This window comes from Corvus moneduloides, chromosome 17 (assembly GCF_009650955.1).
Source record: "Corvus moneduloides isolate bCorMon1 chromosome 17, bCorMon1.pri, whole genome shotgun sequence".
NCBI classification, from domain to species: domain Eukaryota; kingdom Metazoa; phylum Chordata; class Aves; order Passeriformes; family Corvidae; genus Corvus; species Corvus moneduloides.
The window spans coordinates 12,397,394-12,422,802 of NC_045492.1; the positions used below are offsets into that span (position 1 = coordinate 12,397,394).

The 25,409-nt window shown below is 42.4% G+C and overlaps 2 protein-coding genes across 4 annotated transcripts in view; one reads left to right on the forward strand and one right to left on the reverse strand.

The window, feature by feature from the left end:
• Window positions 1-25,409, reverse strand: part of SPO11 (SPO11 initiator of meiotic double stranded breaks) — a 218,490-nt gene that overhangs the window by 17,675 nt on the left and 175,406 nt on the right. Inside the window, exon 1 of one of the 3 annotated variants that reach the window (XM_032126850.1) lies at window positions 8,209-8,384. The exons of the other annotated variants lie outside the window; for them this stretch is intronic. The gene's annotated coding sequence lies outside the window, so the exon portion shown is untranslated. Of the gene's footprint in view, window positions 1-8,208; window positions 8,385-25,409 lie in introns of those variants that run through there. 3 annotated transcript variants of the gene reach the window in all.
• BMP7 (bone morphogenetic protein 7) overlaps window positions 19,823-25,409 on the forward strand; it is a 42,990-nt gene continuing 37,403 nt past the window's right edge. Inside the window, exon 1 of the mRNA XM_032126848.1 lies at window positions 19,823-20,336. Coding sequence (XP_031982739.1) covers window positions 19,823-20,336 — 514 coding nt within the window. The remainder of the gene's footprint in view (window positions 20,337-25,409) is intronic.

The window sequence follows — 25,409 nt, forward strand, 5'->3', positions numbered from 1 at the left end:
GTGCAAAAATATTAACAAAATTACTTGCTGCAATCTCTGATTGCTGGATCTCACATCTCAGTCATCAGCCTTCTGATAGCATCATACATGCTGTTAGAAAGAAATATACAACCGGTCTGTGCCTCTGCAAAGCCAGGCTTTTTTGGTGTTAGCACATTCATTTTAGTAAACAATAAATGAACAAGAAATAGCCATTGGCTGCCAGCAGTACCTTTGCTAGGTTGAGAATTCCTGTTTGTGCCTTAGGAACAGATGGATGACAAGTGGGTCTAGCACTTTGTTAGCAGAGTTCCTTTCTAAACATCTGATGTAGTGTTAATTTATTATTTCAACATTCTTCTGCATGTCCTCTACTCTGTCATGTTACAGGGTCTCTCATGCATTGCACTGGAATGCTTCCATGTTTGGATCCATTCATGGGGAGTTTTGGGTGCCAGGAATGCAAGATTGGGACCCTAATACGTCAAGAAAAAATAAAAAACACAGAAATGACATTGCTGAAGATACTGTCAACCACCCATTAGTCCTAAGAAAAGAATATCTATAGCTTTCTTTAGAAATTAAACTGAAGGTTATCTTTTAGCCCTTTAGTGACATTTGGTTCTTCATTAGAAGGAAAATTAACATGCTCATCAACTAGTCCAGATTCTTAGGTGGTGTGGAGAGCTGGATGAGATCATATCCTCAGCAAAATTATGGAATGCTAGGAAGCAAATCAGGAGAGCCAATTCCTAACTCTCATTTTTACAATGGGGTGCCTCATGTTAGTAATGAAATGTAAGCAAATAATAGGTGTTGCTGAACAGCTGCTCTTACACTATATTGGCTCTTCTCTCTGAAAGATCCAAGCAGGAGAGAACTGCTCCTTTAAGTTTTAAATACATCGATTTTCTACATACTTTAGCAGTTTTCTGATGGCCAATACATCAAAATCTTCATTTTTTCAATATATTTTAAAAAACCAGAGCATAACCTTCAAATTCAGAGACTCGAGAAGGATGACTGACAAGATTTTTGTAACACTCTGCTCCCATCTTTTCATTTCAGTGGTGTCCATCACTCAGGAACTTGTTTCAATTTCATATTTCACTTATTCTCCTTGTGCAGAGAGGAAAACAACACAAGACAAACCAAAGAGGTCACTGTGCTCCTATCAGAGGCATTTAATCACTGATAATGTATTATAAATTTTTAAAAGTTACACAAAAGCCAATATTTATGGAGATTCAAACTGATTTCCAATCCTAGTGGAAAACTTGATTCATAAGTTTTGTAGTGTCTGCTTTAAAAGAAATGTTCTTGCAGAATATACAAGAATATATGGTCATTATCCTCATTCATGTTAATTTTCTGCTATTATGGGGTAACAGCAACAGTCTTGGTTTTTTCTTCTGTGTTGCAGATCACTCAGTTTTCTGTTGGAGAGCTAAACTGAAAGTGAACTTTTACTCTGAAATGATACACTTCAGTGTTTTATATGACACACTTGTAATAAACATATTAAATTATATACTGTGATGTTAAAGCACTGTAATAAAAGTACTTGCTGCGGACTGCTTGAGAAATTATGAAACAATTGTTTTCAAGTTTTCATAGCTGTAAAACCCCCAAATGGACTTGATATTTGAGAGACAAATTTCTGTGCAGCACAAATGCATTTTTTAACCATAATTTTCAAAAGAAAAACCTGTAAGTTTTGCCAGCTGACCTCCTAGGTAGAGCCTTGCCCATAAATGCAGCAAGGCAGATTGGTGCTAACGATATGTGAAGTTCATCTTTGTACTCCATTCATTCTCACTTCATTACTGGCAAGATTAGTAATAGCCAATTTGCATTGATTTATACCAGCTATTTACAGTCCCCAGGGCACAGAAGTTATTCATGGTAAAACCTGTCATACTCTCCTTTTTTCTAGTCATGCCTCTATCTATGTGGTAATAGAGGGATGAAGTTTCTGCCTCTGCTGTGTCCTGCACAGAAGCCAATGTCTCCAAAGCCAAGTACAACAGAAAAATATGGCTTTGCCAATAGCCAGGATGGTGACCTAAAGATTATGATGAGAAAAAGGCTGAAGTTCTCAAACCCTGTTTTACACTGATTTGAACGGGCGCAACAAGCTCCCAGACATCTCTGTGTACCAGTTTGGCAAGGAAAAGGGCGGTGATGGAGCAGAGCATCCATCAGGGACCTGGCAGTGAAGTTGGACAAACTTAGATAGATGGGGCTTGTTATGCTATGCCCAGTTTTGGCTCCCCCAATCCAAGAGCAGTGTGGAGAATCGACAGGAGTTTCAGCAGAAGGTGCTGGGATACTCTGTGTCAAGAGCACAGGGCCTAAATGGTGAGACTGAGGGTGCTGGGCTTATTTGTCCTGGCAAAACAGAGGCCAGAGACTGGTCTCTGCCTGCACAGCAGTTACAGAGATGACAGCCAAGATCTGGGTAGGTAGTGTCATAACACAGAACAAGGAGCAATGGCCATAAATCACAGCGTGGGAGGTTCAGTTGAAAATTAGGAAAAAATGTTACTCATTTTTCAGGCATTCTTTGAAAAGCAAAACCAAAACCCCCTCAAAAACTACGAAAACAACATCCAAGCATGAGTACAGCTGAAAAAAACCTAATAGAAAATAAAAATTGCCATCCTCTGGTTTCTTACTGTTTCAGATGTCTCCTACCTTTAATATTATACAAATTACAGTATGGCACACATTTAATCATACAGGCATGTTACATACATATGTTACCTGGTTTTGTTTAAAATTCTTTGTGTGCAATTAGTAGTTGACAGAATGCCATGTTTGTTGAGGAATGAATTCTTTTTGCACAAGTAAACCCCAATAGTGCCCAATTTGCAATGCAATATTGACTATCATCTCTGAATCAAAAATTAGTTCTTCACAATGAATTCATTCAATTGTTTGGGCACTATTGCATCACTGTGTGCAATGGGATTAAAAAGAAAAGTTGGAAAAAAAACTGTATTGAAAGGAAACTGCAAAACTTGGTTGGCCCAAGCACTATGAGCATGCTAATTAACTAGCAGCAGTTACTTGAATAATTGAGACAGGTTTTTTCTTGTATTTATTACCTGCACTTTCAGGTATTTGTTACATCAGCTGTGATATTTATCTAAGCATTGGTTTAGAACACCACATATGTGCAAGGGTAAAGGGGTTAATTTTGATCACTCAAACTGCAGATATTCTATTTAAGGCACTTTGTGACACCAGCGAGTTTTCACCTTTCCCTCAGGATTTTAAATCCACTAGCACTTTTCAGATGGCTTATAGCAATTTTAGTGCTTCCCAAACACAGTTCCAACCATTCAGCTGTTCAGTACCCACTGAGAAAATTGGTTTCCTTTCCCTTGCAACTTTTCAGTTTCCATAGACCAGTGGTTAATATTTTCAATACAGACTCTCTATTCAAGAAACACAAAATGTTTACAACATGGGTGTAATTAATTATATCTACAGTGTGAAAACCCAGACATGGATTTTCCTACAAGCAAACTAAGGCTTTCTGACCATTTGATTGCTGCCTCCACAGAAAATTTGCCATGGTAAAGATAATGTCTGGAGATACATAAATATAAATTTATGCTTTATGACATTGATTAGTGTTTGAAAGCCATTCCTGAGAGTTCACCCTTGTTGTACTGAATCCACCAGTTTGGATCTGATTTAACAATGTCTCTGTGCTTCAACGTACTGCTGCAAGGACTCAGGAACCCTCACATAAATTTTCTTGATGAGAGAAGCTTTTGTATGAACTTCCTAAAACAGTTGGCAACAAAATATAAGAAACATCTACCACACTTCACTGGATTGGATTAGGGATGAAAAAGTAAGAGGAGAACAAACACCACAACACTTTGTAGTCCCGTTTGACAACTAAGGGATAAATTGCATCCTGCCTTCTATTCTTAATAAAAAGCATAAGACCTATAATACTCGTTAATCCAAAGTCCACCTAGACTAATATTCTCCTTCTGACAGCAAAAAATACTGGACATCATGAGAAGAGTACCAAAAAAGTGTCTAGTGATGCATTCCCAGCATGTTTATGACTCAAAGAATTCTGGAAAAAGTGGTGGGACTTCATATTCAAGGACTTCTGGTGGTGTCTTTGTATTCATCAATTTTTTTTCAATGGATTTCATGCACATTTTTAACATAACACGTCCTGTGACAGCGAGTTCCACAGATGAGCTACTCACTCTCAGAGTCCTTGAATCTGCCATCTCCTAGTTAGTTATGATGCTCCTTACTTATGATGTTGAACAAGACAGTGAATAATCAGCCTTTTTTCACCTTTGCCCCGCTGCTAGGTTGAGGTTTTGGTGGGGTTTTTCAGATTTTTAACGTATCTCCACACTGCTTCCCCTGACTCCTATTGTCATGGACTAGGGAAGGAAGAAAAAAAAAAAAAGAAAAGAGGGTGAAAATAGGAAAAAAGACAGAACTACTTAGGAGCCTGAACCAAGATGGAGGGAATGCAGAGCTCAGGATGGTTGCATCTCTGTCTGGGACAGAGAGTAAGAGCAGGAAAGTAGGCTGGGCCCAAACACAGAGGAAGGAGAGTGGAAATCCCCAAATAACAGGAACAGGTGACAGCTCCAGGCAAGAGGCTCTGTCTTGTTTTGATGATACAGGTATCGAGATTCAGAAGGAATTTTGGACATCAGAACTTGGCTGGAAGCTACACACTGTATTCCTTCCTTTCCCCCCTATATGCCAGGTTTAAAATCAAATAGAAAAAATCAACTTGTAAACTCCTTAACATCTGGGCATACACAGGCAAGTTTTACTTCCTTTATATCCCTGCAGTCCCACTAATAATTCAGCCCACGAGAACCTGAGATCATAGTTTGGCTTCAAGGAAATTCAATGTGCTGGAGTACACTAAAGAGATACACCACCCTTTCTCACCACTGGAGGGAACATTTTTGCCCTGGCTTGACAAAGAACTTGGGTGATAAAATAGATTATGGAGAATTTGATATACGTGTAAATGCTTCCAGATATTTAATCAATGGGGAAGCAGTGGAACAGGTTTAGGCAGCCTACAGGTTGATGACCTGTTCTGATAAAACTTGGCTGGACTATTGAAGTCATTCAATATCCATCCCTGCTGTAGTTTCTCATGGCCAGCTACTTACATGGAGCACAGATTCCTGATTTTATTACCTTTTAACTTGCCACCCTCAGACAGGTTATTGCAATAGGATATAAGAAAGAAATCTGAAAGCAATACTGAAGTTTTACCTATCCAAAAAGACCCCCAAAAAACCTCAACAAAAAACAGTCCCCCAAAAAAACGCTCAAAAACCCCTCAACAACAAAACCAAACCATTATATATCCAGATTGGGATGGAGAGGAGGAAACTGTAGGAAATGTTGGCTATGAGTCCTACTATATGCATAGACATGAAAACTTGGCTGCCCACTCTATGAGCTAAAAGGTTGGATAGTAACAGTGCTCTAGCAAAGATTGAACCCTGGGGCTTACTGTGAGGCAGTGATGGATTTAATGGGCTGGGTGTGTCTAGAGGGAATGAAGGAGATTCTTCTCAGGACGTGCATGCACTTGAAACTGTGTGGGGTTTGTGCATCTCTGTTAAATGATTTGAAAAAACCATTGTGTGATCAATGACACACACACCCACCCCTCCTCACAACACTGCCCTGCACGCAGGATACTCTTATTTCTGTCCTTACAGTTCCTCCCGCAATCACAACAGGCTTTTTCGGAGCTTAGTTTGATTTCTCATCTTGTTTAAACTCCTTTAGTGTTCATTATTTACCACATGTTCAGCTGTGAACCATTTCAGCCCTTTCCTGTTACAAATAGAAAGAAACCTGGTAGATTAGAGTGCAACTGAAACAAAAATGCCCAGTGCAAAGGCTAATGCTATGGTTTTGCCTCAGCAGCAGGCTGCATTAAAAAGCACATTTCCATTTACGCAATAGAAGATTTTGTTAGTCAATAAATCCCTGCAATCTCAGAGGAAAGAATTAATCTTACATAATTGGAGTTTTGTTTCAGGAAATGAATTTATACTAAGAGATTCAATCTCTTAATTAAAAAGATTTAGTGTGTTTGTGTTCCACTTAGCAGTTTTATTTGTTCTTTAATTTGCAGGAGTCCATACTGGGAAATAATTGAATGAAAATGCCAAGAGGAAAAGGATGTGCATACCAGGTCTTTGTGCAGACAAGAACCAGGATTTCTTGACCTATGCTACTAGTTTTGACTGTTACTGTTAAAAGCAGTCAAAACCAGTAGCAGAAAATCTTTGTATATGGCAGTTCTCTGTGTGTAAAATGAAATTCAGCAGTAGGTTATCTCACAAGGCTGCTGTTAGTGCTGGAATCCAAGGAAGGAGCAGTTGGCAAATGCACTACTGGTATTACCAATGTAACAAAATCAAAGAGAGCAGGATAAGATTTCACACGTGGGAAACACTGCCTTAACAAGAGCCTTTTTCAAATGTCTTCCTCTCCTGATAAAAGATGAGGAAATTACTTGTAAATGAATTAAATTGTATTACATGAGGGAAAAAACCGAGCTGCCATCTTTGTATTCTGCCAAGAGGAGGAAACCAGCATTGAGCTGTACTAGGTACAAAAATGTTTGTATATTGAGAGTGATCCTGTGTTGAACTTGTGTCCCAGTGCAGGAATTTTGTTTGCAAAAGAGCTACTGGGATTGTTCTGCAAAGGCCATCCAAGCCTACGGACCCCCCTGCCCTTCCCAGGAACTCTGGCTGCTTGGCTTACTCTTTGTGGCTGTGAAGTCTGAAAAGAGTTCACAGAGGAGCAACAGGATCAGAATTCCCCTCTCATCTTTTGTTGCAGGAAAAGAAAATGGTTTGATGCAGTCCTCTAAAAACTGAACTGGACCACAAACAAACCCATGTTACACCCATAAAACCATTGCCTTCCTAAATACTGGAATTAAAATTTTTAAACTTGCTGTTTTCAACCAAATATACCAATATCTTTTAGACCTAATTAAAAATTACTCTGGAACTATCATTTGCTATGACTTAAGTATGTATTCCATAAGTTTGACTTCAGCTTCCATTGAAAACTGATGTAAGGAGGCCCTCACCCATGGACACAGGCACATATTTCATCCAACCCACCACTACCAGTTCCAGGTCATGCTGATTAATGCTTTTCACATAAACACACTTCTTATTTCAAATGTTAATGCCTGCTTAGTGCAAGGTGAAAGTCTATCCAACGATAGAATCCCTTAAGAGTGTTAATTAAACAGGACAATAATAATCCACTGGTGATTTATAGTGAGGTGGATTACTAGTGCATAGTGGTTGGTCTGATAGGCATTTATTGCCTACTTAACCATTTAAGTATAACAAAAAAAAAATCATTGTGGGACAAAAGGTGATGAATGTTTCTGCTAAAACAGTCCATTAAGATGATTCATTAACATTACAAAGAGGTCTGCAGCCTGTGTGCCACTTGGAGCCTTTAAAAGTCTGGGAAAGTGAGAGGCATTACCATAGGAAATGCTTTATGCTAAATGTGCGCTGATAGAATCTAAAGTCCACTTTCTGCAGATAACATCACTTTTTACATTTTGCACTACAAGGTCTAAGGATGCTTTGTACTTCTCAATTCCTCGAGAATGTATCTTCCTAACAGAGGAGAGGAGCAATAAAAGTCCCAATGCTCTGGCATACATTCGCGTCCCTCACACTTCCCTTTGAACTGATGGGCCTGGAATGCTGAATCGCTGGTTACACCACTGCGGAATGACATGGGAGCCATGAGTTATAGTCACAACAGCTACAGCTTTATTAAATGCACACCAAATAAAGCTCCTATAATGATCTTTGCAGGTCAAATAACAGCAGATGCCTGCTGTGCGACAGCAAGGCGGTGTACCAGCCACAACTGCTACAGGAATTGTAGGAGGGTTAAATCAGCGTGTAAATGTATCCAAAATAGCAAAATAAAGTCTTCAGTATTTTCCTAACAAATTATTCCCTGAAAGTGGAGCTAATGAAGCTTGGTTCTTTATGGATTTATGCTGCAGCTCTTACACCTCCCTCTTGGAATAACCCCTGTTGTCCTCCACCATATCCCACTCCAATCCCTCCAGCCCCCTTCAACCCCTCCAAGCTCTCACCTCCCCCCTGCAAGAACATGCAGGCTCCCTTATTCCCTGAGGAATACCGTAGCATGCCTTGGCATCTTCTCCTAGCCATTCCTTGACTTTTGTTTTTGATTTGGCAGCTGAATGAAGCGCTGTTTTCACCAAGGAATATCAGAGCAATGCGCAAATCATCGAGAGCCTTGCTGCTGTCAAACACAATGAACAATTGCTGAACTCTCCCTTCTTCCTCAGTGAGAGCATTAATAAGGATTCCTTCCTCTCCTTAGGTGCTAATTCTTGCAAAACTGGTAAGGACAACTGGTAGGTGTCTCCAAATCATTTACATAACCTGTGACAAATGTGTCAGCATCTTGGAAACTGGGTCAGACAAATAGACAGATTGTGTAAGTGATTTCCCTAGGGAACCAGACTAAGAGGTGTGATAGGATCTACACTGACCAGAAGTCAGTAGAATCTTGTTTATAGTGGGTACAGCACCTGTCCAGACTACCTGCATGGTCTCAAAAATGAGCTGGACCAGGTTCTAGGAGCACAAGACACTTGTACCAGACCTAATAAATTCTGCCTCTCAGTAGATAATTACCCTGTTTTATTTCTCAGTCAGCAAATTAGCACAGCTACACCAAATCCTGGCCTGGAGATGACTTAGATAGGTTTGCTGTCCCTGCATGGCATGAATTTTCACTTCTAGATACTTCAGTTAAAAGTGAAACATTACAGACACTGAATCTGGACAAGGTGATGGAGCTGAGGGACACATGTGACATCAAACACATCACGCATAGCTCCTCCCAATACTGTTCAATATTTTCTAACTGCCTGGGGAGTTGGGCAAGCAGCATTTAATTCCGGGTGCCAAATATATTTCCACTTGATTCTTCTAGGAAACAAGGCACTGGTTGCACTCATGCCCTGTGACCAGGCTTTATTACAAAGTGTCCTGTGCTGACCTCATCTACAGAAATGGGATAACTGTTTCCAAGCAGGGCCATTAACCCAGTAATCCAAAAACCAGTCTCAGACATGATAAACATCTTTCAGATGAGCTATGCTGATTAATGAATGGAGAGTGCTGAGGCCTGGAGCTGTGGGCTGTTGAAACCCATGCTCCCCACCTCTGCAAACGCCTTTAGAGTCCCCTGGGACACTTGCAAGTCTCAGTTCTTAGTCAATAATGCCCAAGGGTGCCCAGCGCTGGAGAAGTGCCTTTGTGGGAGGATCAGGCCTGGGTGTAAGACAGACGCAGGAAGGAAGGAATACAAAACAGTGGGAGGCTGGCAGGAGCACAGGCTAAACCAGAAAGAGAAGCTGAACATGTGCGTCCAGTGGCTTGATGAGATTCAGAGTGGGAACAAGGATGAAAGGACTGGATCGAAGCATCCATGTTTGCAAAGCAAAGGAGAAGGGTTGAAATTTCAACCTTTCAATGTGTTTTCTGATTTTCCCCCCCACATACTGAATTTAACCTAATTTCACTAATAGCTGAGAGACAGTGGTCAACATTTTTTATATTTTACTCTGGATATTCCTTACAAAGTTCCCACAAATTTAGCTGCCAGATTTCATCACCCCAGAGCACACTTCATTTGTGATCTCTTCTTCAAACTACAAAAATATTGAAGGTAGACACCTCACATTTGTCGAATACAGAGAAAGATCACACCTCAGAAAAGCTGGTTGAGAATTTTTGGACAAAGTGTTTTATTCCATCAGAAAATGCTGGCTTGCAAAAAAAAAATCATAATTTTTAATGTAATGTGCTGATTTCAGTGGAAATACAGTTAGGTAGGTTCTGATATTTCCATGAGAAAAATCTGTTCTGAATGAGAATGGAGTAGAAATTTGGGTGGTGCTTTATTAGACTCCCAAAGTCAGAATAATATCCAAATATGTGCTAGCACCCTACCAAACTGAACAGAATAACTGTCTATTCTCCATGCAGCTACTTTATTTTGTTTAAAAAAATAAAAATAAAAATTAAATTCCCCAGGCTGAAGAGAAACTGCCTGATGAAACAGCTGGTGACTAAATCTCACCTACGAAGCTCAGGACTCCAAGCAAGCTCTTTTTCAACCCACTACAGAGCCCAAATTTTAGTCTGACAAAAATAACGTTGAAAACATTATGTCAAATGCCTGCTCCAAATCCCATAAAGCGCTCCTTGGACAGGGCCCAAGTAAATACCCTAGCCACTGGATGTTGGCTATTCTGGGATGTCTCATTCTTTGTATTCATGTTTTGTTTTTTAAATCATTCTGTGACAAATCTAAAACAAATGTCAAAACCGTTAATTTTTTTATACACTAGATTTTTTTTCTGTTTCTGGACAACTCTAATTCTCAGTGCACCACCCTTAACTCTTCGATTCATTTCTTCTCTTATACCTTGGTCCAACTTGCTGGCCTTTAGAAGAGCGAGAGACATTTAGCTCTTGCATAGGGAAAACTCATTTGATTTGTGCATTCTGTATTGTCCTATATCACTGATTTTTAAAATTACTTCACAAGCCTTTGGGGCCCGTGAGCTGCTTTTACAGGGATCCAAAAAGGTAAATAAGACACATTGCTTTGGCATGACATAAAGAATTGGCTGCCACCGAAGTCTGCAAATTAGAAAACATTAAAGATCACTGCTTTATACAAATATATGTGCATCCTACTGCTGTTAGTATAGATTGAAAGCTTGCAATAAGCTTTTACTTGCACTGGGATAAAAAAACTATCAACATTATTAAAAACTAAATGAATCACAACATTTTTTGGAAGAGAGTAAGAAGAATACTTTGGCTCAGGAGATACATGTATAACCAGATCCATCACTTTCAAAAGAAAGCAATTTTACAACAGTCAAAGTTAATATAAAGTTCATGTTGTTACTTTTTCCTCATGTACCCGTATGAAAACTGGAGAAAATTATCATTTGACACACTTGTTTTTCAGGATTCACAGTTATCACATCTCTAATGTGATCCCTAAGCATGAGAGGGGTTAATCAAAACTCTAAATAGAATCTGCTTTACATGGCATTAAACACAGTTGGAAATAATTTTTTTTTTCTGATTAATTAATGCCCATAAACTTAGATAGATTCAGAAAACATGGTGCTTTTTCTGTCGATCCACCTGGACATCTCAACCAGAAATTCTCTGAGGCAGCAAATTTTAATCAGATACAGTTAATATTTTGTTCCTAGAAATTTTCAGTAAAAACAGTCTTCAAATGTGCATTTTTGAGAAAAGATGTGACAAAATGATTACTGTTCCTTCATGCTATCACGTTACAGTTACCACATTTAATCCTGAATACTAGAGCTACCACACTCTGGATGATGCCTACATGCATGCAAATATGAAAAATAGATTCATGGAAACAGGCATGTGCTCATGGACCTCGGCCATGCTGCTGTGAAAACAGCATTTTCACAAAAGGCAGGGTCAAGTCTCAGCTGCTCTTACTCAGAACTGTCCTTTAACGGGAGCATTTTCTCTACCCCCAGCACAACAAGGCAGTCAAGAGACAATTAGGCTCTGCAGTTTATGAGCTCCCTTGATGGCCAAAGTGCTCTTCCATACATACTAAATATAGTAAACAGTAAACGCTCAGCTTTTTGTTCTTGCCTCAAGGCTTAGAAACAACTTGCAAATCCTCTCAATTCACTTTGCGTCCCCATTCCTTCCATTAGACTTGCTAACAGTATCTTTCACAAAGATTCTTTTGTTTTATTGAAAATCTCTTAAAGATTTATTTGACATTGCTCTTTCTCTCAGTATCCTGTCACAGGGTGCTGGACCTTCATCCTGGGACTTACCCAAATCCTTCCTTTTTCCAAGACGCACTGAAACCTTCCATCACACTCTTTTACAAAGGAAGAGTGTAGTCACTGTCCCTAATCAAAACCCAAAACCTTAAAGCTATGAACTGCTAAACTCTTCCCAGAAATGGCAGAGTGCCCTAAGGCCCCCATCACATCACGGAATTTTTAAGGTGTTCTGAATATTGTGACTTTTCTCCATGATTTAGCCTTTATTCAATATGTGCTTCCTGTCTTAATGGATGTTCTCTCTTCTCTGTCCCCAATCTCTTCCTATCTGTTTCCAAATAAAGCAGTAGCCCATGCTGTAAGTCAGAAATACTCTTATTAAATCCGATAGTAGAACACGAACCCCAAGTCCTCTCAAAAGAAACTGACATTTCTGCTTGCAAATGTAGCCAGTGTAATTCCCAAATCGTCCAAATTAGGGACTTTTGATGCCTGACTTGTCATCATGTCCCAATTACAGACAGTAAGATGCTCCATAAACAGGTTTCTGTTGAAGCGGAAGGTCTCCTGTGCTGTTCTCCTCCTGTATTCAGGACATGGAAATAGGGAGAGGAATAATCAGGAAGTGATTCAAAATCTCCATAGCCCTCATCTGTGTGAGGACAGACTGCCTGTGCTGCACGTATCCTGCAGTTACTCAGCTGGAAGAACAGGAGTTTGGTCCTGTGTGGTTTCAGTTTATCATCATAACTTCAATTCCTGTAAGCATTAAACAGCTGAAACATTTTCCCTGCTAATGATAAACACGTTATTCACAAAGATGAATTTTACCCCCAAAACAAATGTGAGGATCTTTCCGGAATGTAAAAATCTTCTCTGGATTTTTAATTATCATAAGCTTAACAGATAGCAACTTATCCCAAGGAAATAAGTTAAATTTTTGTATGGAACTCTAAATAGTCTATTTTATAGCTCCTTGATTTAAACAAACAAACAAACAAACATACAAACTGCTTCCTTCTGCTCTTTTCCCGACAATCCAAATATTTAGTACTCTTTATAGGATGCTAACTGTGGAAATCCATGCTTTTAAATTATGCTTTTTGGGTGCCTTGAACAACAAAAACAACAGATTCTGTCTTGCGGTCAGACCACCAGAGCGGAGTGAAGTGCAGTAACTCTGAGAGTTTCTGCCCCATGTTCTGCTCTGCTTGTCCCTTTGAAAGGGGGCTCAATGAAGAGCCTTGTTGAGACCTCCGCTGGTGCCACTGTTTATAGAGGGGGTCATTAGGAACAGTTTAGTCAGAACAAAAGGGGTTTTGTTTCTATTGTCCCGCTTGCAGTTTGACGATGTCTTAACTGAAAAATTATCTTAATAGTCTAACAGTATATATTCGCCTATGGGGCTCAGCAGCAGAAAGGGCTTTGGATGAATGCTGAAAAGATGCACTTGACAAAGCCAACTCAGTGCACGCTGAGCACCATTTAGGAAGCACATTTTTTCTGACTGAAAACTTAGAAGTGCCAGTCTCGGAAAGATAAACCCTTACAGCATTGCACTTACAACTAAAGCACCCTCCACAAAAGGGGCAGCAGTGACACCAAGCACTCCGCACTCAGCCACGGGGAGCCTAGGGAGGCTCCTGGGTGGCTGTAAACACGCACACCTCCACCTGCTCACACAGTGCTGCACCAACACACACCAGCAGAGGAAACAGGCCCTTCAGATTATTTTAAAATCCTCCTGATAAATGATTTTGTGCTACTAAAGGTCTGGGAGATTGCTTCATGCAGCCACTTGTAATGTGGCAAACCTCCTCCCTCGGCCGGACCGGGAGCTGGAACCTTTCCCCAGCCCTGGGAACTGGGGCCAAGCTGTGCTACCCTGCTCTACTTGGGAGGGGATTTTTTGTGGCCAGGGCTTTAGAGAGCCAAATGAATCTCCAGCTTCCATCTTGCTTCAGACTGGTTCAGAAACACTGCTATAAATCACTGCAGATATAAAGAAAGTTATTTTAGAGGCAGAACCAGAGACAAAAAAATGCACATTGTGTCTCTGCAGCCCCATGCAGCTTGGAATTGGGAGCTCGAAACTTCCAATTGGAGTGGGTCTAATGTGTATTCAAAATAGACTGTGAGAATAATTGTTCCTATGGAAATGAAATATAAATAAAAGTAGGAGCTGAGACCATATAAGATAATGTTGGACCAAATTCTGTTTCCTGCTTATTTATATGCACGAGATAAGCCTCAACAGGAGAGAAGCTGTGGGCTGCAGCTGTTGTATATAATCCTGCTTCCTACAGACCTGTAAAACCAGCAGTCTCCAAAGATCTCTCTGCTCCAGCAACACAAGTTTTATGATTCAGGGGCATGGTACATATGGTTCAGCATACACACCCCAATTTTCCATGCAACCTCCCCTGTTAGGATTACTAATACTTGTGGCATGAGTAGTTTGTACAGCAGCTGTGCAAGGGTTATGCAAGCATTTATGTACACATTGGAATAAAGGCACAAAATAATGGTTCTTTTGAGGTATTACTCTGCACCTGCCTGGAGAGAAAAAGTAAAGCCATCCAAATTCATCCCATTGCATTTACAGGTCAGGATCAGTTATTCGTTCCCTTTGAAAAAAATGAATATGTTTTATATGCTTTTTGTTCAGCATAAAAACAGCAGACATCTCTGCCTTTAGTGAATGCAAACAGCAGCAAACTGAAAAAGACAAAAATATGTGTTAATAAGAAGAATCTTGAATGTCTGTAGGAGCAAAGATCATCATTTATTGTAAGAAAATGTCACAACTAAGCAGATTTTTAGAGGCACATTTCCAAGGTGCTGTAGCACGATTCAAATCCGCTCCCAACAGTGACGTCCGAGCTCGTGCCCAGCATAGTTTTCACAAATACAAGCCTGAGATCTTAGATGTTCAGATTACAATGTTACCAATGAAGGAAATACCTGGACTTGTGCCAAAAGTGTCAACCAAATCAAGTGTGCACACAATAATTTAATAGTACAAAATTAAATTCAGTTTTCTTTGGGCTACTTTGGCAACATTTGGGTCTACATTAAACAATACTCCTATGCTGTATCTGTGCTGCAGAAGTATACTAGTTACATAAAGTTTAAAGACATTACTGAAATACACTGGTGTACATATGCACATTTACAAATGCTCATAGCAATATACAAACATATATCAAAAATATGGCACAGGCCGATATTCAAATTGTATATAAATGTACAATAAATGTAGCACTGCAAAAGTTTCAGTGACATGAACTCATTTCTAAGGTTCTCTGAAGTCAATAGCAATAAAAGGATCCCTGTGGAGATCCAGTTTTATGAAGTGAAGGGCTGAACTGTGAAGGACTGGACTCTGTCCACCTTCCCCAGTTGACGAACATTAAATTCAGCCCCACAGTCCCATTTCATAAATCCTAAAATTCTATTTTAGCTTTCACTGCCATCCCCAGAAGTAATAATGCCTTTTTCACACCCCAAAACACAGGTTTCATTTCTGACTCTCCTCTGATAAGTAGCATTGAGAATCAATACTTAATTTTTGTAACATGATCAGTATTGTCCAACACAGCACTGCTCAACCCAGATCCGTACAAATTCCTGGATTAGAGCTAATATAATGGCTTTATCCATAATGTGATTAACTTCATGTTGGTGAATATGTTCTCAGTAATAATGCTGGAGAGATGAATAGAAGCTTTTGGTAAGAATGACCCAATATAACATAAAAAAAATACATGAGCTAATTATCTATTCTAATACAAATAACAATGCTATTATTTTTGCTGTATAAGTGTTTTCTGTGCAAAGGGCATAGACAAACAGTTCAAAATTGCCCAAACACATGCTATTTTAGTGGGATTATTTGGAAGGAGAAAAAAGTTTGCTATAATTTAGGACTTGCACTTTGTTCAAGACAAATGAGAGAAGATGCAAAACAGAATGGGAAAGAACCATGGTTAAAGTTAAAAAGAGGACATGAAAGTAGGAAGACAAGGAGCTTGAAAATGAATCAGAAGAAAAGAGGAAAAAATGCTTTGTGTCTGATTTTTGAAAAGTCATTAAATTAGTTTCTGAGCAGAGCCCCCACTTTTTACTGCCCATTTAGTAAAACTGAATGCAAATGGCCAAATTCTGCCACTGGCATATGCCTCAGATGGGTACATGAGGATGACAAACAAATTCACCAAGCACAAACCTGCACATTTTTGCCCAATTCTTGTTTTGTAATCAGCCCCTTTATTTATCTCCTACGTACATGCTTTCAAACATACTGACTTCCACACAAACAAAAGAAATGGTAGTGGTTGGTACTAAACTCGGGTAAGAGTGTGCACACAAAGCTCGTGGAGATCAAAACGTTACTCAGTTGGTAATGCAGCTTGTGCAGAACCCCAGAAACATTGGGAGTTTGTTTTTATAGAAATTATCTGAAGCAGCAAGTGCCAACAAACAGGGATTACTTCATCACAAGCATTTAGTTTTCCTTCTCAAGAAGAGGAGGACACACTAAAGAAGTAGAGAAGAGTAAGAGGAAAAACTGGTTTCTTAATTGATCCAGGAAGGAGGAGGAAAAAGACAGTGACATGAAGGTGCCAATATTTCAGCAACCTGTGTGGAACTGATCCTACAGGAAGCAGGATAGGGTTTACACAGCAGGCAGGAAAGGAGGGAAGAGAAAGACGTTGTCCCTGAGAAAAGGTACAAACTGGATTGCCTTTCTGTTTGAAAGGTATTTGAAATTCAAGCTCAGATCTGAGGGCTGAACCACTGCAGTTGGGGCTGCATCATCCTTTAATGTATCCAGCAGAATAAATGCTGCCCTTTGTTGTGTCCCAAAGCAAGATGAAGGCAAGAGCTGAGGACTTCACATCAAAAAGTTACTCTTTAACAAATTCACTTTCTCATCCCACGCTGCTGGAGTGGTTTTGTTATGCTGTTTTAAGCACCCCCATTGCAGACTATTGTGCATTTATTAAAAGCTGTACCGGTGCAGCAGGATCACAGAAAATACCGTATAAAAGAGAAAACTTTCCCAACTGTTCCCACAAAAGCACAGGATACAGAATATAAAAGCAACATTGCCCCTCTTCTAAGAGTATATCCTGCATTAAATCAGAATATAGCTAAATGTGGCCTAACCCAGACAACTTAAACAGACAAAACAAGAAGGAAATAGATTCAAACATCACTTTTTCAAGAAATTTGTCAAGTCAAGGGTCTCAAGGTTTACTTTTTGTCCTCTGCTCTTTCTCCAATGACACCTATAGCTCCAAGAGCAGTTACCTAAGGTATTAACGAGTGAGCAGAGAAACCTCCCATACTTTTCTTTCTCTCAAGCCTGTTGCCATTCCAGAACACAACACTGACCTCAAGTTCAGCCAGTTTTTAAATGGGAGCTTCAAACAGTTCAAGTACAAGTAATTTAGGCAGCAGAGGCACCTGCTCTCCTGTCCACTGTTCCATCCTTGCAGACTTTTTAATCTCATATCCATGCCAAAGGCAAGGCTGCTTGTCCTCCTGCTGCTTGATGAAAGGCCAACACTCACAACTGTGGAAAAACAATCTACAAGGAACAAAAAAGGAAGAGAAATCAAGTTGTCTGCAGCTGAAAGGGAGAGCAGAGAGATCCCAAATCATCTGTCTGCCCTTCCTATGGCAGCCCAACCCAGACACCCTCTCCTTGCCCCTAGCTGTGCATTCCTGTGGCCTCCCTCCTTCCACCACAACATGGAGTCAGGCAGAACAAGGAGCTGATCCAGCAGAATATTATTTCAGCAAGACAAATATTCAAATGGTTAAAAAAAAATCTTTTAAAACCAGAATCAGCTTCCTGGCCTGTAAGTGTTGGTACCAGCATTGGAGAGGGGTGGGGCTGCACAGCTGAAGGTCCAGACTGGGGTGGGATGAGAAAACAAACATCTTTCTCAGGGGGAGCCTGGCTTTAAATCAGCTTAAATTGATCTAGAAACCACACCCTCGGCAAGAAAAATTTAGGCAAATACATGCCTGGTGAAGAGCAGGTTAGTGCTGCTCCTCAGGAAGTACAAAAGATGCTGGAGAGCTTGATCTTAAGTGGGCAGCCAAAATTCAACTACTCTGGTGTTTTCATCGGGAAGGCAGCAACAGGGGCGATTTTTGAGCAGCCCCATTAGCACCAGTAAGTGTAGCAAGTGCTCTCATGATACTTAAGGTGAATGTGGCTTCACAGCCTCTCTGACCCCTCCATCCTCCCAGAGCTTGAGCCATTCCTAAACATGCGTTAAGTCTGAGCTAAGGGTTTAATGCTGGTTCCTCTACTATTTCAATAGTGCCGTGAGTCACCTCGATGCCTCAGTTTCCCTGTTATTAAGAGGTGCACATGCATGCATACAAACACATCAAATCATTCACCATGTTTCTCATGCAGCTTTTTGACTGGCTACCTGCTGTTCATGCCAGGAGTTTAAACATAAAGAACTAAAAGAAGTGCTGAATATTAGTTTGTAAACGAGCTGCAGGATCTGGTGCTGGATACTACTGGATATTGCTCATCTGAAAATATTAGATGAACAATCTAGCAAAAAAACACCCCAAAAACTGCTGAGCTCCTTTATCCTCTACCCCTCTTCCTCCTTTGCCCAAGGAATGAATCTTAATGTCAGCATAAACTCAATGTATACATGTATGGTTTCTGAAGTTACCTCAGGCTGGATTCAGTGACCCAAATGGACCATCCTGGCTTCCCCTTCTTTCCAAGTAAGATTTGGGAAGCATTAGTTTACATTTGTTATCTGAGATTATTATTATTATTACTAATTACTGTTGTTGCAAAAATCTACTTGGGCTAATTGGGACTGGGACTCCATCACTGTAGATATTGCACCCACCGAGTTTAAAAAGTCATGCTTTAAGAAGTTGACAATCCATTTCAAGGCAGTATCCCACAAAGGCACATACCAGCGAGCAGAAGGAAAGGGGAAAGCAAGGGTGCAGGGTAATGGAATGGCATAAGCCACCCGTGTGCACAGGTTGATAGCTTCATTTCAAGTAAATGTTCCTGGATTTGCCATTCTTGGAGAATATCTCCCCCTTCGGATTTCTAACGCTCCTCCATTAACTCTCCCCACTGCCGGCTGGAAAAAGTGACCCGGGGCTCTGTGCACAGGGATATATACATACGTGTCTATGTACGTGAATATATAATCATCACGTTTTAAATTATTTAATGGTGTTGGTTTTGTCACGGACAGTCTCTTCTAATCTGTACTTCTTAAAAAAAAAAAAAAAAAAAAAAGGAGTAGGCAGGGAAAAAAGTGTGTACGCGTGCTTGTGCAGACAGCCGATGTACTCGCATCTATAAATTCTGCGGGAGTTTGGGCCCCTTCTTTATACATAAACCGCCCTCCCTCCTGGGGTGTCTTCTCCTTAATGACGTTCACGGTAATTTAGGCGCTTGGGACCGGCTCAGCCTCTCGCCGAGCCCGCAGCCTCCACAAACATCCTGAAAAGCAACCTGAGCAGACGTCCCTCCTCGAGGCAGTTCCAGGGATTTTCTCTCCCAAGCGGTTTGGAGCGGGCGAGCGAGAGAGAGCGCTTGGGTTTTGCTGCCTGCTCCTCCCACCAGAGACACCCTCCCGCCGCTCCCCGCCGAGCCGCGCCGCTCACACGGCTCCGCCGCGGCGTGCGGGACGCGGGCAGAGCGCTCCGCTCCCGCTCCCGCTCCCGCCGCCGCCGGGGGAAGCGCCTCGGGCCGCCGCCGCCGCCGCCGCCGCCGCCCCGTCCATGGGCCGGTGCCGCTGAGGCAGCCCCCGCCGCCGCCGCCGCCTCGGGCCATGAGCGGGCTGCGGCGCCTCCGCGGGGGCTGAGCGCGGGGCCGCGCCGTCCGTCCGCGCCCCCCCGCGCATGCCGGTGGCGGGGCGCGTCCCGCGGCGGGGCAGCCCCGCGCCCCCCGCGCCGCCCCGCAGCCGCCGCCGCCGCGCCGCGATGCCGGTGGCGGGGCGCGGGCAGCCCGCCTCCTGGCTGCTGGTGCTGGGCGCCGCCGCGCCCGCCCTCTGGCTGCGCTGCGTGCTCGCCGACTTCACGGTGGACAACGAGGTGCACTCCAGCTTCATCCACCGGCGGCTGCGCGGCCCCGAGCGCCGCGAGATGCAGCGGGAGATCCTCTCCATCCTCGGCCTGCCGCACCGCCCGCGGCCGCACCTCCACGGCAAACACAACTCGGCCCCCATGTTCATGCTGGACCTCTACAATGCCATGTCCGTGGAGGAGGGGGCGGCGGGGGCCGCCGCCGAGGACGGCGAGGGCTTCTCTTACCCCTACAAGCCCATCTTCAGCACCCAGGGGCCGCCCCTGGCCAGCCTGCAGGACAGCAACTTCCTCACCGAGGCTGACATGGTCATGAGCTTCGTCAACTTGGGTGAGTGCCGGTCTCGGCGCGACTGGGTCCGGGGCAACCGGGCAGGGAACCGTGTCAGGGGTAGGCTGGAGGGGGGCCCTGGCCACCGATGGGAGGACAGGGGCTGGTGGCGCAGGTGGCCCCGGCTGGGAGCTGTTTCCCAGCGGGTCAGGTGGGTGACAGCCCACTTGGGCAAGGAAGGGCAGGTAGCGGCCCTTGGAAGGATGGCTGCTTTGCCAGGCGGTAATTGAGCGGCACCGACGGGGAGAACGCTCGGAATTCCCATCACAGCGTTTGGACAGCCACGAGCTCTCCCCACGCTCCACACACGCCGACACACTGAGGTCTTTGTCGTCATCTCCCTTTGATAGTCGCTGCACTTCAGAAATTGGATTTGCAGGTAGGAGTTTAACAGGACGATTAGCAGGTCTGCTCCACATCCCACACTGCCAAGGAAGACGCGAAACCCAGGCAGGAGCACGGCACGGGTCCCGCACAGCTCCCGGTGCCGGGCTGGTGCTCGTGCGGGATGCGGAGCCATCAGGGCTGGGCGCACGGATGGTTGGGATGGTTCCCCGCGGCATCCCAGCGCCGCGCTCCCGCTCTGAGCTGCTCGCACATGTTTTCCTAATGGTTTGGGAGGGATTCCACAGTAAATCCTTATTTACTCCTGTAGCTTTTCCTGTTGACCCCAGTTTATGCCGCTAACTCGCCTCTTTTCACAAGCACATGTGGATGGGTTTATGCAAACGATACGAGAGCTGGCACGCTTTGTATGCGCTTCACTAGGCCTCTCTAATTGGATGCCACGGCCCAATCTGATTTCTATTTGCTCGCTGTAGATCGCACACCCGTGTGGACTGACTTGGCCGGATTTGAGTAAAACATTGTCAGGGTGTGCATTCTATTTTAAATACATAATTAGAGACCTGGCTCTCTCTATCCGTTTTTAGACCTCATCATGTGCGGCTCTTAAACCACACACGTACAGATTGGGTGCCTGCAAGTTCAAGGCAGAACCTGAATTGTATTTCCAAAGCAAAATCAGACTCTGTCCCAACCAAGTACAAGATGAGCACAGCTCTGGCACATAACCTGCCAGGAATTGCAGACCCGCATCTCCAATAAATCCATTAACACCTTTATGGATGTCACTGTTCTGGACACTTCCACTGTCTGGAACTTCAGAGGCAACAAAGATTAAATCACCACCTAAACCACCACCTCTCTAATCCCAGCACTTGAACTAACTTGAAAAGATCAGCAGCTGTAAAGGCTCTGTGACACACGTTAATAATTATTAGACACGGTAGCCATCCCGACGCAATTCTTGCATGATAAGGAGCCACGGGACGCTGTGGGAGAGCTCTAGTTTGCATGAGCTGCACCTCCTTATTAACTGCCATAAGCGTCACAGTGGGAAGCTCGGAATTACATCTGGCCCGGGGGCTGTGCTCTGTGAGGGCTGGTGCTTTCCATTTGGAATTACAGTATTTGTCTAGTCACTGCTGGATACTTAAGCTGATGAGCAATGATACATTTAAAATCAAATATTTGAGCAGTCAAAAGTACCAACGGCAGTCAAATATTTGACTTTAAAGATAAGCGTGACCTTGCTAACACTGTTCTCCATGGTTCTTGGGTCCTACACTGTGTGCAGCTGGGTGCAAGGAAAGTCCTGAACAGAAGACAAAAGATGTTGAAGTAGCAATAGCAAAATTCACACTTCGCTTTCCATTTCAGTGGAGGACAGAGAACCTTGTGAAACATGTAAGTACATAATGGGAGGGAGTTTAGCTCTGCTCCTCAGGTGTAGTAATTTCCTGAATCATCAGTGAAACTGCAGAGCTCTTGTGCCACATTTCCGACGTAAGGAAGAGTCTCCTTGTCAGCTCATGTAAGAGTTATAAGAAAGAATTTATGTTCAGGCCATTGACTATTTTGAATACAAAGGAGTGGAATCCATCCAGAAATGCGAAATAAAAGTTGTATTTTGGGTATGTCTGTGTCTGCGTGAGAACTTTGTATGGAGCAGGTTTCACCTGTATAAACCATGACCCCTGGTAAGCAACATCCCCATGCAGTTTGACGACTGCAGTGGATACATTCACTCATTTCAACCTGCCAGGGTTTGTAATCAGCTTAGAAATCTAAGAGTGTTCTTTATGCAAAATCCTAAATGATCATTTTATTTCATTGCTGTCAGCATGCTCAGGGAGTAGTAAGAGTACAAGCAAAACCCAGTAGTTTTAAGGACAGGTGGAATTACTATGAGCAAGGCACATTTCGGAGGTTTATCTGTGCTGTTTTGTTCCCTTGTCAACAGTGCATGCCAGGACGAGTTTAAAAAGGACATAGATCTATAATAGCTTTCTTCATCTCCGTGCACACCTTTCATCCCATTATAGTCATGGCTCTTTCATCTTTATAGGACAAAGGCAGGCTTGTTTATGGAGGTTTTAATGAATTAGAGCAGCCACTCACTCTGTATATAATCAAACACAACACCTGCTCTGAGACGTACAGTTTTCTATGACATTCAGGGAAAATTAGAAGATCTATTGTAGAACTGAATTTTTTTGGAGACTTTCTACAATGATCCCTTTTAAAGCAGAGCTGAATTCCTAGATGCAGACTGTCGTAAACTGTGTCCTACTTTTGTAAGAGATACTCTGTGAGCATTGCATTTCACAGGTAGGCTTTTATTACTGTACCAGAGCCATCACAATGAGGAAGTGTCACAGCATAATAAAGTCTCATTTTAGCATGGAGGAAGTAAAAACAAGTGAAGAAATAATACTTTTAAATATCAATCAATAATAAATGTTAATTCCAGGCTTCCAAAGGCTAATCTACAAAAGCACTTTTTTTTTGCCTTATTCGTATTCTTCGTCCATCTAGTTGTACAACTTTAGAGGGAATAATATTTTTTTAAAAATTACATTGCAAGATTTACTGGGCTACATAGTAAAAACCCCACCAACACACCCCACACATTGCTTTCTATGGAGATACTGTGTATATTCCCTCCGGAGAATTTATGCTGGGTATTGGTAGGGAGGAACCAGAATACAGGTGCTTGGTTTTAGGGAGCTTTGTAGTAAGCAAAGTTTTACTTACTGTAAAATCCTGACAACTAATTAGATTTAGATTTATTACCAGTTCGTTTACAGGCGAATTTTGTCCTAGCTTACACCTGTGCTAAGATGAATGGGGAATGGATTTGTGTCAAGAATGAAGTTATATGTAAATTAAAAGAGAATTTAGCTACAGTGGTCTGACTAAGTTAGCCAGTTAATTACTGGCTAATTTTGTAAAATTTACTACCATGATTTTAGCATTTGGAATTTCATTTCAGATCCTGTCCAAGTACAGCTTATAAACTGATCCATTTTAGGAGCTGAAAAAATGCAAAGCACTTTTTGCACAAGTTTAATTTCAAATTTATAAACAGCAACTAAGGAGTAAACATCCTCTGGATGACTTAGACCTTCTCTTCTAAAAATAATTGCGTTGTCCTTATGCCGGTAAACTTGCCTTGGTAAACAGACTTGCTCAGAATATTTTTAAAAGGGTCGGCACAAGTGATACGCAATTTGTTAATTTGTCTCGTGGTTGATTATAAAATGAACAACATTGTTTAATCCTGGCAAAAAAGGACGGGGGGGGGAATTAGTCATTCTTGGAAGGAGCACTTGAAAGTGGCTTTTGTTAATATAAATCAAGAAGCTGAAGAGCCCCCAAGTTTCCTTTTATTTCATACCATCTGGCTATCCTTTTTGTTGACAAGTGTTTGGCATAGAGAACCATCTCTTTGCCCTTTAATAACAGGCTTTAACACTGTAGGGTATTAGAAAAAGATTCTATAACAGTTAAAAAATTTCCTTCGGGGAATACTTTATAAAGTGAGCACGGGCTGCAGGCATTTGCAGCTGTAACCTGGCTTGTGTTAAAATTTGGAAGGGGCTGCCTTGCATTCCAGCTCACTACAGGCCTTCATTGGTGTACAGCCAAAGGTTAATATAGATGTCACACAGTTTTTCTTTGGAGAGCCTCAGATATAAGAGTGCGCGTACAGCTGTGTTTTTAGTAACCCTTTCATAATCACTTCTTTTAAACCTCATTTTCCTGCTTATATAAATCAAAGATTTTCAAGGATATTTGACCTGGATTTGAACTTATTTGATCTTCACATATTTCCCACTTGAAACAAAGCAGATTAAAAGTTAGCCCTGGATGCCTGGTCCCGATCACATGGTTTGTCCATACATTAAGCCAAGCCCTCGGCTTTTTTTTTTCCTTCTCTTCTGCCTAACACTGTTAAAAGCTCTCAAGCCTGAACAGGTACATCCCATAATTGTTTTGGGCAGTGTGGATATGTGCAGCACTTGGTGGTGTAACACTGGCTAAGGCAGAAAGCTCTCAGCAAAGGTATGAAGGACACTGACTGTGCAGCAAGTGACCAGCAGGTATTCTTTGAATGTACAGACCCATCCCAGAGAGAATTTAATTAATTTTCAAATTTCCAGGTGTAAAATGGCAGAGTAGAACTGGAACTATTTACCTCTGCCACGTGGGTGTGCTGGTAGCAGAGAAAGGAGCAGCCAAGGACAGATGACCTTACACAAAGAAAAAGGACCTGAAATTGTCCCCATCTGCTCGCACCCAGCGGATTTATCCCAGAGCAGGGTCTTTCCTCTGTTCCCACACAGGCTGTCCTGGGGGGCTGAATCCCCCTCTGTGAGCTGCAGTTTAGAAGCCAAAACACAACGGCTCTTAAAGGGCTTTGAAGGAGACAAGCCTTGATGGCCAGGTCTTGTGATGCCGGTAACAGGAGCTGGGCACCAGTGGAGCGTGCAGGACCTGCTCCCAGTGCCCCCAGCTGTGCCATGCCTGTGTCTGTGTGTGTGCACGTGTGTGTGTCCCAGCACACCCCCTGCAAAGGAGCTTTAATGGGCTCTGCACAGGCAGCACGAAACCAGGCGCTACATTCCCTGGAAATAAGCCTGAAACACATTTTCGGGTCGGCGGGGAGAGATGTGTGAGAGAAGGTTACACAAGTGGTTGGAAACATTAATTATAAAAAAGATTATA